This window comes from Haemorhous mexicanus, chromosome 1 (assembly GCF_027477595.1).
Source record: "Haemorhous mexicanus isolate bHaeMex1 chromosome 1, bHaeMex1.pri, whole genome shotgun sequence".
NCBI lineage: Eukaryota > Metazoa > Chordata > Aves > Passeriformes > Fringillidae > Haemorhous > Haemorhous mexicanus.
Genome location: NC_082341.1, coordinates 10,425,023 through 10,440,552, shown reverse-complemented (window position 1 = coordinate 10,440,552; position 15,530 = coordinate 10,425,023). Strand labels below are relative to the sequence as shown.

The 15,530-nt window shown below is 38.4% G+C and overlaps 1 protein-coding gene across 5 annotated transcripts in view; it reads left to right on the top strand.

The window, feature by feature from the left end:
- Positions 1–15,530, top strand: part of DIP2C (disco interacting protein 2 homolog C) — a 308,808-nt gene that overhangs the window by 191,983 nt on the left and 101,295 nt on the right. For 4 of the 5 annotated variants that reach the window (XM_059839887.1, XM_059839905.1, XM_059839915.1 and 1 more), the window contains 5 exons: positions 3,502–3,627; positions 4,448–4,657; positions 10,732–10,863; positions 12,226–12,345; positions 13,289–13,486. In XM_059839887.1, the coding sequence (XP_059695870.1) occupies positions 3,502–3,627; positions 4,448–4,657; positions 10,732–10,863; positions 12,226–12,345; positions 13,289–13,486 (786 nt within the window). The remainder of the gene's footprint in view (positions 1–3,501; positions 3,628–4,447; positions 4,658–10,731; positions 10,864–12,225; positions 12,346–13,288; positions 13,487–15,530) is intronic. The other variant, XM_059839896.1, reaches the window with a different exon arrangement.

Genomic DNA, 15,530 nt, shown 5'->3' with positions numbered 1-15,530 from the left:
TAGCTGTTATGGTCAGCTTTGAGGAACCAGTGAATTACATACAGTAGAATGGACACCACAGCCCATCTTTGACTGAGCTAAAGGGAAAGAGCTACCACACTCCTGATCAAATTCATGAGAAGCTGATTATCAGGGATACTGGTGATGATTGTACGTTTCAACTTGGATTTAAATCCATCCTTCAGGAAAGTACAATAAGAGATTATTAGTGGCATTTTGGTTAACATTCCTTATGCTACATAAGCAAAGTCATTTTGTAGACCAGAAAAGCAAAGGTAAAAACTAGGGAAAAGCGAGGTATGTGTATGCAAAATGCATATCTGAAGCTGATATTTGTTGGGAGCAAACCTCCTTACTCTTTCTGTCTTGCTGTGGTTACAGGATAGATATTGTAACCCATGAGTTGCTCTCAAATGTAATTCTGAAGTATCAGTCTAGCTTTCCCTCACCTCTCTGATTTCTCAATATTTGGGTCTTGGTCTAGAGGCATGAAGGGCTTGAAGGCTGTTCATTAGCTTAACCAAGTCCCCCTCTGTACAAGACTGTCCAGATGGGTTAAGAGCATCTTCAGAACCCACCAAGAGGCTTTCATTCAAAAGGAAGAACATACATTCTCTATCAGCTATATTCTATATTCTTTACCCAATCCTTAGCCATTCTTTATATGCCTAGAGAAACTTTGTTTAGCTATGAGTTTTATTCCTGAGAGAGAACATTGTGAAAAGATTCTTCACCCAAGCTTGACTGTTTATGCTGCATTTTATTCCTCTCACCCTAAATTCCTGTAAACTCTTGTTGATGCTCCCTGGACCATCCCTGGATTATCCATCCTCAGCATTTTCTAGACATGTGTCCCAGGGTTTTTTGGTAGCCTCCATAATTTGAGTAATGCCTTCTAAATATTTGAGTTTGCAGGCTGGGCTGGCAGCAGGTGTGTAAGTTCCTTCTTCCCAGTCAGATTCCCACTTGTTGATTCAGAGTTTCTTGTCTTGGACATTGCTTTGCTTTCCTGTGAGGTTTGGATTTTTCTAACTATCTATAGTATGGTTTATTCCATGGTAGCCCATTACAAACAAACACATCAAGAATGTGCCTTATTAGGAAAACAATTCAATTCCTGGACTCCTGTGGACTCTTTTGAAAATTAAAACCCTGCAGAGTGTTTTTAATTAAGCTGATGAGTCTACCTTCTTATATCAAAACAGCACCAAAAAGGAAATCAAAGAATTCACAAGTTCTGATTCAGCATCCAGCTGTCACTAAGCATTTTAATGATTTTCTGTCCGCTGTCCTCCTTTAAAAATTTTTGGCAGAATTTCTTCTCCCTCCTGACACAGTTTAAACACAATTCTATGTACGATAATATACAAATCGTCCCTCCTGTATTGATCAGCAAAATTTATTTTCTTCCAATTTTTTTTCCAAAAAGTACTGTAGAGTGTTGGTTTGTTGAGCTTTTTTAAAGGGAAAGCTCTCTTTTTTTTTTACTCCTTGATATCTAATTGCTGTCCTTTGAAGGAAAATCAAGAATTTTCCCTCTTTAACAGATAAGAAACTATTAGGGAGCGTGTTCAGTCCTGTGTACCTTATTGACATTGGTGTGAAGTGAGCAGGTAGGAATTTATCTTGGGGTCATGCTGTTAGGTAAGACTCGCATTCTTTATTTTCATAGTGTGATACTTTTCACATAAATTTTCTGATACTTTTCACATAAACTTTTCATCAGTTTTTAATTATAAGAAAGACCTTAAACTTTCTGCTTAAAAATAATGACAGGAGAGAAATTGTTCTCTGTGTTGATGATAGCATTGGCTCTTCCTTCATTTTGGTCCATCAGCTGCATGGCTCTTTTATCTTTTGAGAACAGTTTTCCAGCTTTGCTGTTTGCTTTTCTTTACTGATATTCTCATCCTCTTCATGATTTAAAACAAAAGAGAAGAAAGCAACTCACAGAAGCAGCTGGTAATTTTGCCTTTTTTTTTTACTCTTCCCTGTTGTACTTCTACTGAGAGGTGCTTAAACCCTGGCAAAAGATAGGAAACACCATTATTGGAAATGAGACACTGCAGCTTATCAGCAGCTTATCATCTAATGCTTCTAGTCATCCTTCCAGGTTGTTACTCACAAATTACATAAATGTGATTCAACCAACGCTTCTTTAAATAAGGAGATTTTATATATATATATATATATATATATATATATATATATATATATATATATATATATATATATACACACACATATATATATAGATACTCTTCTCTTTCCTGTTGCTTTTCTTGGGGCACACTGCCTGTTCAGAGCTGCCACCGCAGCCATACAGGAGTAGGATAATGACAGTGTGCTGCCAACCCAGCCTGTGAGGGTGGTCTTCCAGGAGATGCAGCAGCAGCAGCAGTGGGATCACTCTGGAGTAGACCTGATTCACTGTGCTCCTGATCCACAAATAGGAACAACTAAACCATGTTCACACATTGCTGTATTTTCTACAGCTGACCAGTGTCAACTAGTTAAAAGGCAAGATGGTCAATATATGTGGCAACTTCTTTACCCACAAGAAACTCCTGTTGGCTGCAATGTCTTTTGCATACACTCACCTCATGTGAATATATGTCCCAATTCCATTGAAATGTGCAGACAAACAGTGCAAGGTAGTAAACTAAAGGCTGTATGGTAGTGATTTAAAAATGGTGCTTAAAACTAAGTCATTATCAAAAAGTCACTCACATCTTTTAGACATGATAAATGGACTTTTTCAAACTCTGGGAGGCAGGCAGCTATAAATACATGGGAAAGGTAGAGAAGCTGTTCACCTGCTGCCTAAGGAGAAGGGATCTGTTGGGTACTGTGGAGTGGGCTGGTATGAGCTGTGTGCAGCACCTGCCTGCAAAGCACCAGATCTGTGCTTAGGGTGTTTTTTTTCCTCATTCCACCTCAGGCCAGCCCTACACAGTACTTATTTTTCTGTGAATAATGCCAAGTGACAGTGGCAGTAGAAGGATTTGGGAATGAGGGACCTGTTGCCATTTCTGTTGTGGCATTTTACATACCTTTTACCCTTCAAGAAAACATTCTTGTTCACTTACTCTGTGTGAGTTTTCTGTAAATTGGAAACCTTATCCAAAAAATGGGCAATGTTAATACACCACAGTTCCACTGAAACAGCAATGGTCACTGAAGTAGCAGCTCCTGGTTAAACAGAGGTTTGCCCTGGGGAAGTGATGTTCCTGCTCTTCAAATACTGCAGCACTGTTCTGGGAATATCATACAGCTCAAAGGGCTTGTTTGTTAGTACAGCACTTTTCACTGAGGCTGCTTTTTGTCCAGAGGAGAACTCCAGCAGTTGCTCTGAGATCCTGTGTGTTCCTGGACTCCCGTGACGGGATGTGCCTTGTCAGCCCAGCTGGCACAGGCACGAGTCCGTGCCAGGTCTGCTGGGGATGCACAGAGACCAGCTCCTTTCTGCCTAACTCTGGCTTCACACCTCTTTCCTTGCAGATGTCCACACAGAAGCAGTGCAGGCAGCCCTTGCTAAACATAAAGAAAGGAAAATGGCAGTGCCCATGCCCTCAAAACGACGTTCATTGGTGGTGCAAACATCAATGGATGCCTACACACCTCCAGGTGAGTATCTCTTTTTATCTGAATTTTGAAAATGGTTCTTTGTGCTGCTATGAACTGCTAATCTGTCAGCATAGACAGTAATGGAAATGTCATTTTTTGCACACTGAGCTTAACTGAGGTATGTTTGAAGAGAAGGTGAACTGAGTAGTGGAAAAGTCAACAGGGACAGTTCACATGATTGCTTTGCCCTTGGTGATACCTTAGCTTGCACTGGTCCTTTTGGGTTTACAAGGACCTAACTATGGCCAGCTTGTCATATTTTATAGTAGTCTAAGTTCCTTTCACTTTTCTGGTTTATTCCCTAACAATGTAATGTAACATTATCTTAGGAATTAGTTGTGCCATTCCTTTTCAAGTTTATCTGTTTTCTAATCTACTAGACTGTGAAAATACCCCATATCTCATGCTTCTCACTCAATCTGGCTGAGACTCCCATTTCACTGGGGATTGGACTTTGTACAATTGGAGAAGTGTCTCACAGACTTTGTTCAATGAACTTGGGAAAGTTTTTTTTTAATATTCTCTGCTGGCTGTAGATCTTCAGAAGATTCTGTGTTTAACATTATAAAGGAAGACTTTAATTATCTCTTTTTTTTTTTGTACAATAATATACACACTATGACCTTAAAGCAGGAGAGGTGCATAGTTAGCAACTGACTTAGTTTCAGGGCTTTCAGTGCTGCAGTTTTCTCATTATGTTTGCTTACCTTCCTGAGATTTTCTTCATGGCACTTCCCTGAGATTTTTGATGGGAATATGAGTTATTTCTATTAAGAAACCCCAAAGCACTGCAAATTAACAAGCTATTTTTAATTACTAGATACTTCTTCTGGTTCAGAAGATGAAGGCTCCGTCCAGGGCGACTCCCAGGGAACTCCCACCTCCAGCCAGGGGAGTATAAACATGGAACATTGGATCAGTCAAGCGATCCACGGCTCTACCACATCAACCACTTCCTCCTCCTCAACACAAAGTGGAGGCAGTGGTGCTGCACACAGACTAGCTGATGTTATGGCTCAAACACATATAGGTCAGTATACAGGTGTGTTGAGTGTGTCCTGTTTAACAGGAATTTTGACTCTCACATTCAGCTGATGCTGCTGTGTGAAGTCTTACAAAAGTCTTTCCTGTGCTTCTTCTTTGCTTTTTATAATTTATATATATTACATGGAGGGAAAGTCCTACTTTACTGTTTCAGAAGGGGAAAAAATAGCAGTTTAGATTTGGGGGTAAGCTTATGTTGTGGCAAATAGGGTCTAGCTGTTGGTTAACAAATGCCTTAAAATGTAGAGTTGCATGACTTCCATTACTTAGCACTATAAAGGTCTCTGTAGGATTTATCAGTAAGGAAAATCAGTGCATGCATCATTAGGGAGTGCTTGCATATGAGTCTCCCCCACTGCTGCACCACTTTAATTACATAGCTTGAGTGATTTTTGATAATTCTGTTAACAGTAGTCCTCTCAAACATATTTTTTCTGCCCTTAATTCAATTTAGAATACTTGAACTGGGATATCTAGCAATTGTACTCCATGGGAGAGACCATTATAGAGCTTCAGAGAAGGGAGCTGTTATTATTAATAGCTTGTTTACTTCCTTTATAAAGATGCTAGAAAGTCAAAGCTTTCTTTCCATTAGGGCTAAGCTTCACAGGCATTATTTCTGAATATTGTGCCATTGACACTGATCTTTATTAACATGAGGCAGCTGTTTGACTGGATATGTGGAAAGCAAGGCTTGGTTTCCATTCACTCTTCAGCTGCTTATCATACAAGGCCTATGCTTTGTGTATGTTCTTGCTGGGGTGTGTATTTTGGGCTCTCACTAAAAATCTGTTGCAGTCTTTGTTGGAACAGATAAAGCAATCTTACTACTGTCTTACTACAGTTTTGTGTGACTGTTCTTCAGCTGACATTTCCTTTCCAAGTACATGTCACGAGATACATGAAAGCATCTGCAGTGTTCATGATTTTATGTGCTGGAATGGGAGTACATATCCCTTGGGTTTTGCTATGAGTAAAGCTTGATGTAACACCTGTATTTTCAGTAATCCTCCCATCATGATCCAGAATGGCTGAATTGCAGTCAGGGGAAGAGCTTGTATTGTATTCATAAATTCATGCTAAATGAATGCTTAGAACCTTGTTTTAGAAACACATACATTGGGAACACGTTAATCATTGCATTTGATTATTTTCTCTGACTTCATCGTGAAATGCTGCAGGAAATTATAGCATAGAGAATTAAATTTATCCAAACTCTGAAAGGTTGCATTACTCATACACAAAGTCTTAACGTGTCTTTAAATATAGCTTCTTTATAATTTGACATTTTAGTAATTTTAAATCTGGCACAGTAGGTCTTTTATATTCCCTGAGTTTGTGGTAAATAGTACAGCATTTATAGAGCTAAATTAAGATGGCACTGTTCTGCAGAAGAGGGAAACTACTGTTTCTTATACATGTTTTATTGTGCCTTGTTGACTAGAAGGGTCTTGCCTTTGAAGGAAGCAGTTGAGCTTACCTCAGTGTATGCATATTTTCATTCATTCTGATGATAAGATGCCTTAAATTGCATCTCTTCTTGGACACTAATTGGGCTGTAGTAATGTAAAGGTCATTTGAGCACAAAATCTGACTGATGAGACTGGGAGGTTGTGGTTGCTAAAATCACTGGAAATGTAAGAGAAGCTGCACAGTTATAACTGTAAGATGTATTTCTTTATGGGTGAGCTGCATTCTTTAAGAATTTGAAATGAAATTGCTATTTTGTTTCTTTTCTATCCAAGAAGGTAGATTTTGCATTTAAATGTATTCTAATAGGTTTGAAGTAACCCTACAAAAAGCCTGGCTTTTTCCAAGGCAGTGGGCCCGTGATGGTAGATGAATAATGATCTTTGGTAGGAGAAAAGAGTAATCCTGTTCCTTAAAGCTCCTCAGCTATCAGAGACAGTTTGCTCTTGGTCACAAAGAACATATGTTACCATGCCTTGATGTTGGTTTGGTCCAGGAGCAGTTTTTTAGAGACAGACCAGCCTGCAAGAGAGGAATCAACTGTGTATATGTAAGGCCATACTCTGAAGGTGCAAATTTTGATAAATACAAATTCAAGGTGCATTGGGGAGGACCTTAAGGATAATCCAAAAAAGCCCTCCATTCTGATATCCACTAGGATTTTACTTCCAGAGTTCATTGCAGAGTGAAAGGGAGATTTTTTTCCAGTTTAAGTATACTAATGCAGTCCTGAAAAAGAGATTTGATAAAAGCTTTGGCTATAATATAATCAGAGTTTTCTTTGTGAATAATTTAGATATTTTGCATAAGCTATTATATGATTTTAATGTTATACTGTTCATTTAATTTGACTGCTGCTGCTTTATTGTGGCCAAAGTTCTAGTTTGGGATAGATATCATTTAAATAGTCATTCTCAGCTTTAAGATGCTCAGGGGTCTGCATTAAGCTACAGACAAAATCTTTAGTTTGGCATAGGTATGTTCACAGCTGTGTTCAGTAATTCTTGAATTTAGAGGTCAAACCAGTGGAATCTGTTAAAAATGTCTGATGTTTTGACCCTTCTCTGGGTCAGTATTGTGCAGATTTCTAAGATCTTCAAGCTTTCATTTGTTGGTATTACGTGGTTTGGATTTCTATGTATATAAAAATCAGGGACAGAAAGCACACCCCAAAGCTCATAGAGGTCATGTGGTGAAAATTACACAATGCCTGTCTATCATTGTAAATCTATATAAAGTTCATAATATCACTTCAAAGTTTTGATCCTATAGGTGCATTTAATGTTTTTTTATATGCTTCAAATATGTTTCTGTTTGAAAATCAAAGGCTTCTATCCACATTAAAGGCTACATAGATTGCTAATCAAATAAATATAAAACCATGTGCCATAAGCATGGCTGATGGTTTTCAGACAGCTTGGAAATTCCTGTTTTCTGAGGGGGAATGTTAACTTATACAGGAGACTAGTTTAAAATACAATCTGTCTCCTGGACAAGAAATACAAGAAAAACCCAGCTAATGGAAAGATCTGCATCTCTGACTCTGGATTTCCCTTCCCTGACAACCAGAAAAGCCAGTTTATTTGGGAGTAAAAGCTGCAGTTTTTTCAAGTACAGTATTGGAGGAATGCTTTTTGAGTTCCTGGAGACTTTTCAAATACCTGGTGCTTATGTGAGCTTCTAAACCTCCACTGAAAGTGTTCCTCCACTCCTTTGCTTCTCCTCGGACGTGGGGCTTTGTCAGTGCACGTCCATGAACATGCTCTGCTTTTTTGGGCCTTTCTGATCCTCATGAATTGGGGTAAATGATGTCGCTCCAGTGGCAGAAATGAAGAGAGCCTTAACTGGAAACAGCTGTTCTGTCTGTGATCTCCTAATGCAAGGATATTGGAAGAGATGGGAATAGGAGGTGATGCAAATATGTATGTTTGGTGGAGGAAGTGCTTTGAAGTCATGCAGCTGTCAGTTTCTACTTTTTAGTGAACAGATGTGTCAGGGTCATGATTCTTAATGAAACCTCAAACAATTCTTCAAGTTACCTGACATAAGACCAAGCAACTCTCTACAGATTATGTCCGTAGCCAAAGGCTGGATTGACTGTTCTATACAAAAAATAAGGGTACATTTCACATAACATAACAATTACCTTTTCTTTAGAAGTCATTCAGACCAAATCTTTGCCTGTGTGATTTTCATTTCTCCAAGCTTGACTCTGAGATGGTAACTGACCAAAGATTTGTAAATCTAATGGATGAAACTTAGCGCTGTAGATACTGCCATGATAAGACATCTGTTAAGCAGATACTATAAAGGAACACATCAAGAAAAACCTCAGTATTCCTTTTCTTATTGCTTTTCTTCAGGATAAAAGTGAATAGCAACTGGGCAGCCAGGGCATGAGAACTCCTTGACTGAGCCATGGTGGCAATCTTGGGAAGAGAGTTTCTTTTAGGCAACTTCAAGTGCAAGTGCTGTTTGTTCAAAAGGAAGGCCTTTTACAAAAGAGCAGGACTCTTGTTATGTTCTTTCCCCCTGCTCAGCACCATGTGTAACAAAGAAGAATTTGGTTTTAAGCACAGAGTTCTGAAGGGAGGGCATCCCTGCTCATGTATCTTCTGGCCCATGCATTAAAAAAAAATTAGTCTATAACTCCACTTTGTCTTGTAAAGTCTGAAAGATGGGAGTATTTCACTGGAAAGATGTAAGCAAATACAGCTCACTTTAAAAATACTTTCTCATGTTACTAATAGCTGACTAAGTACAATTATTTTCTTAGTCATGATCTCCCATATGCATTGCAAAGCTGCATTATAAGTAAGGAGAAAAAGATAAACATCAGCAATTTTTAATTGACTTAGTTATTGAGTAATACAGTCATGATCTATAAAAAGCTCTTGCCACTTAACAGGAAAGGGCAAAAAATTGTGCTGAGTCTAAAATAGGTGATAAGGACAAGAAATGAAGACCTTAAATGAAGACATTATTCAAGCAACTGCCAGCATAAACTTCAATCTGTTGTACTTCAGTTGGTCACATAACACAATGTAAGGTGTTTGTTTCAGTAAAATTGTAACAATGGATGTGATCAGAAGCAAAAGCTCCAACTGGACACTTGTAGAACACAAGATGTTTTTGGGTTGCTCAATAAAAGCCATTTTGTGTCTTCCTCAACCAGATAATATGATTGGGTGATAGGATTGAGCCCTTATGATGTTCATGAATATAAACATTAAATAACAGCTGCAGGAATTAATGTCATGTCTTAAATCTGCATGATGATTGTCTGTCAAATGCTACCTTTAAATGAGAGGCATGTGAAATAAGCATCTATTAGCATCCTTTTCTGGTATGTGTAGCAAAAAATTTGTTTTCTGTGTTGATGGTGCATAAATTGGATTAAATGCACAAGAATCACCGTGTTTCAAAGTTCAAAACTCATAAAAATGAAAGTGCTTTAAAATTATGTTTGAGATTAAATTTAGTGTAGAAGTTGGTGTTCTAGTACTTAGAGCACCATAATGCTTATAGATAAAGTTTAGTAAGAAGCACATCTTGAAAACAGTATTGGAACACAATGACATTTTTCCAGAATTTTTGCATTTTGAAAGACTCTTACTCTATTGTTAAATAGAATGCATTTCTCTTCACTTCCATGGCAGGAGAGTGAAGACCTGCCTTCTTTTGTAACTTAGAGGCTGCTGGGGATCATTTATGTCAATTGAAAGAAAAGTTGTTATTTGCTTGTGGTGTTTATCTCCATCTAATCTAATATGGATAAAAACCTGCAAAAAATTTATGGGACAACCTGTAGAAATAGCACAAATACATAAGAAATACAGACTCAGACTTGAAAACAGGGGAAGACAAACTGGTAGCATGCTGAGTTATCAGGCCATGAAAGAGAAAGATTATCTCTGTGGAATTGTTCAGCAGTGCTGGTATGAGTCAGACCAAATCGTGTTTGCCTTCTGGAAGGCAAGGCTTTGTTATGCGGAAGAATTGAAATATCTCTGTCTAAAAATAGTAGACAAGCAAGTGTCCATGAAGAATGCAAAGTTCATGTTTCTTTACATTTTATTTTTTGCCTCTAGTCTCCAAACCTGCTATGATTGACTTTTTTCCTTTCTTAATTAAAATTGACATAGTCAAAATACAGAGGTTATAAAAGTGATATGCATTGGCACTTGCAAGTGATTGACAACATGCTGTGTTCTTTTTACTTAGAAAAACTAACACAGTAATCCATGAGAAGTGTATTTGTCTAGGTCTTTTGTATTTGCAGATGTCCACAAGCATTAAGTAAAATCAGATGTCAGTGGAGAACCTACAACCTAATTGTATCATTCTTTTAGCCTATTGCTTATGTGATTTCACATATACAGCCCTGTTTTAATCAGTGCAAACTTTATTTATTATAAAGTTATTATTATACACATAATAGTTCAGTATAATCATTTTGTGCATTAACTTTACCACCTGTTCATGTGTTGGGGGAAAAAACCTCAAATGGTCTCCTTTCCTCTGCCTTTTGCTTTTCTGCCCTTTGACATTAGAGGTACACGGTTAAACCTTTTAACTTACTTTTCACAGAAAATCATTCTGCCCCTCCAGATGTTACCACTTACACCTCAGAACACTCAATACAAGTCGAAAGACCGCAAGGATCAACGGCACGGGTGGCACCAAAGTATGGCAATGCTGAGCTTATGGAGACTGGTGATGGTATGTCCCAAAACAGAACTGGGGTTATTTTGAGTATCCTGACCTTTCTAGTGGCTACTGTAGCATCTGCTCTTGGTTTTGGGTGTTCTTCGTGGCTTTTTTTCCTGGTCACTTTTCACTTGTAAACACAAAGTTGCAGTACCTCTGCAGTTCTAAAATAAGCTGATATCAATGAAGATAACATAGAGAAATATTTCTTAATCAGTAGAGCTGACTCCCCATAGAAAATGTTTGGTAAAAACCCCTAGAGAATCTCTAGATTGGCCATTATCATGCTGCCTAGTTACAGCTAGTCTGTTTTTTAAATGACAATGAATGTGAGATCCTAGCATGGCTACATCTTGAAAATTGACATGTTTGAAATTTTATTTTCTGATTTTTTGTTAGTTAGTTGTTTTGGCTTTTTTTTTTTTTTTTTAAAGTGTTATTTGTAAACCCTTCCTTATTTACTGCTTCTCTTTTCTAAAACTTACCAAACAATATTTCACAGCATGGAATTGTTGACCAAGTGTACTGTATCTAAACTTAGTAGCTTCAGCTCTAAACACCACTTGGTAAAAGATTTGGAGCCAACCTTATGGAAGGGTAAGAAGTTGAAATTTCTGCAATGCAGTGACAGAAAGCTATTAGTTCAGGAACAGATGATGTGCACATTGGAGAGGTTTAGCACTCAACTAAGGAAAAGGAAGGGGGAGGTGATTGATGGGACTATATTATAAAAATGCCCCTTGCCCCAGGCTGCCACTCAGAGCTGTGTTTTCCAAAGTGCTGGATGGGCAAGAACGCTCCCTTTGGAGATTGCTGGCTGGTGGGATTGGCTGCAGGGATGCTCAGAGAATACAGGGGCATGCTGAAGTAATACAAAGACGTGAACCGTGTTTAAGATGGATGCTGGACATATGTCCCCTGCAGTGTAAAAATAACCCAGAATAAATGATGGGGCAGAGCCTGTGACCCACACTCTTCACCAGGCTGCAGTCTAGTCAATCAGTGTTGGTATGGCCAGTGATCATGGGGAGGGCCAGTCCAGTTTTCTCACTGACCACTGCTGAGGCAATTCTCTCAGGGTACTGACATTTGCTGCAGGGACATTTTTCCCACTGTGCTTCTCTCCCTCAATCTGTGTGCTGCTTCCCCTCTAATTTTGCAACCTCGCTCTGACATTATTGTATTGGTTTCATTTGCATTAAGTATCATTGTTCCTTTTTGCTTATGTGTTCTGATGTTAAACACTTGAGTCACAGTATGGCAAGAAACTGTAGCTGTGGTGGCCTGGCAGTCCTAGACCCTTCCTTACCCCCTTGGTGTCTGGTGGGTGTGTGTCGCCATCGACTGATGTCTCCATTGATCCCTGTCCTGCAGGAGTACCAGTGAGCAGCAGAGTGTCAGCAAAGATTCAGCAGCTGGTCAATACCCTAAAACGGCCCAAACGACCGCCATTGCGAGAGTTCTTTGTAGATGACTTTGAGGAATTGTTAGAAGGTAAAATGCCTGCTTTTCAAAAGGTTTGGGGATCGCTTATTAAAACTCTGTAAAATGTTTGTCTCCTACGTTGACTTTCTAGAAAGACAAGTAAGCCCTTCCTGTACTGGCAAGTACCAAAAAACCAATGGTATTCAGTGGAAACTGCTGGCAGTAAGCTTGGATACAGTGCTGTGGAGTCAAAAGTGTTTCTTGTTTGCTCAGCTCCTGGTTCTGTTTGCAAAGAAATGACAGAAGAGAGTGTAGGGAAGCTTTGCTTTGAGAACATTCAGCTGTGGGTTACAGCCAGTGCTTTGGAACACCAATAAGAGAAAATATGTTAGTGAGGGAGCATGTTAAATGTTTTACAAATTCCTTTGTATAACAGTGAAGTATGAAAAATGAACTAAATGTAAGATAGAAACAAAGATAAAGTCAATAAATGGAACTTTTTTTAAAAAAAGACCAGTGCTTTGAGAATTAAGATTCGCCAGAATGTGGAAATTGAAATAGTCATCACAGGAATTTATAAGAAAACGTGTAACAGAACATGACTTAAATCAATCTGTTACTTGTTAAAGTACATTTTTGTCAGTAGCTCTGCAGTTCATCTCATTACTGCATTTTTTTCCAGGAAAAAGTATTCTCCATCTTTCTTTAGGAATAAAGAAAGGTTTGCTATTTTGAAGATAAATATATGCATGCTGCCTCAGCAGTTTCTTTCCCTTCTTGTAAAACTAGTGTAAGAACAAGGACTTTTCATTCCTGAGGTGTATCAATTGCTTGATCTGTGCTAAAGTTAAAAGTAAATTATCCTGTTATATTTCTCTGTTGCTTCTCAATACCTTCTCACATGTTACTGTTTTCAGAACATTTTGCAAAGGTGACTTATTCTCTTGATTACACAGGTGTACACAAGGTATAGAATTTACATGGTAACTGTATATCTTTTCATAATCATAAGTTCAACAGCCAGATCCAAACCAGCCAAAGCCAGAAGGAGCTCAGATGTTGGCCATGCGTGGGGAACAATTAGGAGTGGTTACCAACTGGCCACCTTCCCTGGAGGCAGCCTTGCAGCGATGGGGAACCATCTCACCAAAAGCTCCTTGCCTAACCACTATGGATACCAATGGAAAACCACTGTATATTCTCACTTATGGTGAGCACTCTTCAAACTGTTTGTGCTTTTATATATTCTGTATGGTGTGTGTAGCAACTGCATAAATGTGGAGTGAAAAAAGCCTTGTAATCATGCACCTGTTTGTGAGTAGGGTAAGACAGCTCTCAAGCTGTTGATGTCTGAGTATGGGTTGCTGAGATGTCATAGTATGATTTATTTCAGACAGGAAAAGAGCTGAGTAGATATACCCATGGAATAAGAGATTATAAATTAAACCCACCTTTTAAATAGAAATGCTTCCTAGGTCAGGTTTTTCCTGAAGATTGATGTCCAAATCCATTGCCCTTGGATATCACCCAGGCTTTGTTCTGCAAAAGCCTAACCTGGTCTACAAAATTCATCAGCTTCCTGAAGAAGTTAATAGGATTTTTTTCCTTTTTTTACTGACATTCTAGTAAGTGTGATTTGAATTATTTCTCCTGATGGGTTAATTGTACAATTAGCAAATGTAACCCCTTGAAACAGATTTGCCAGGATGTATTTTAGTGGGACCTTTGGTATGTTCTTGTAGTTCAGTATATACTGCTTGACAATGTATTGCAACCAAGAAAGGCCAAATAAAAATCAGCACAAGGAGATCTCTGACAAATCACTCCCATATTGCTTTTGATTTTAAAATGTTCAGGGGACATTTGGGAGATGTTCAAAGGAATTATTATGAATAACTGTCAGACTTTGAAAGTGACTTGGAACATTTCTGTATGCTATTGAGATGGATATAAAAATTATTTTGCTTTTTATATTTCTACCTTCTTAGGGACTTGGAGTTCTGTGCAGAGAATGTTGTTACATGCTCTGATATAGAGGTCTGTCTGTTTTGTTCAGTGCTGAACATTCATTTCCATTCAGGAGTCAGACTCAAATGGTCTCTGGCCAAAAAGTTGTCTGCCACAAGTATGGCACTGCAAATATAGTTAAAGGCTTTTAAAGCAAAGAGAACCTTTGCAACTGAGGGTCATGCATGAAATATTTTCCCTTCAGGTACTTCAGAGTTAAGAAGTGACTTAATTTCAGGGGCAAACATACGATTCACCATTGATGAATGTTTTTCTTCCTTAAGGACATTTACTTGAACTAGGGAAGAATTTTAAAGTTTGCAATTACATGTTTGCAGAAGTCATGTCATCTACTGAATGCTTTAAATAAATTGGACAGGAAAGGAAATTAAGCTGTTACTGAGAATCAGACCATTTTTCTGAATTTGGGATTCTGTCCAGAGAGTCTGAGCATATGTCCTGCTTTGCCTGAGGCTGTAGGGTGAGCAAATCAACCCAAGGAACATATCTGCATGGCTCATGGAGCCACCTAGCCTGCTTCTCTGTTCTAAAGTAACTCTTTCCTCTTCTGCCTTGTCTGAATCTTGAGAAAAGTAGGACTAAAATTCGTGTTTTCGCACATTTCATTTGGCAGCACTTTGGGATGTGGTTTTCCTGTTACCTTTCAGTAGTTTCCTGAGGTCAGAAAAAAAATAAGTTCTTTTTTTTTTCTTTTTTTTGTCTTCTTTTTATAGATAAAATAAGTTGCAAGCCAAAACATTTCATAGATTTGCTGAATTCTTCTCTGCTGGGTACATTTAACACTGATACTATTTTTCATGAGAAATGTTCATTTTCTATGCCATACTAGTTTCCTTAAATGAAAACTGCTTTGGAAATGTCATTAACAATACAGCCACCTGCCATTTCACTGGTGACTTTATGAATGATTTTGCTGTAGCTAGTCCACCTTCTGTGCCTGCAATATTTTCTAGCAATTGCAAGCATGGCAGTTTTTAACTTGAAAATTAATAGACATTAAGCCTTGAAATCATTAAAGACACTCCTACTTGTGACTTTTTATCCTTGTGCATAGTTCCACTGGCCCTGGTAGTAATAAACTTTTGAAAGATGAGCTTAGCCACAATCCTACCCCATGGGAGGGGAGTGCTCCAGGTTGTGTAGGGCTCCAGGGCCAGGAGGGGAACCAGTTTAAAGAAGTTGCACTTCCAGCTGTTGCTTAAAATCATTGCTGCCCTCCCATTTCT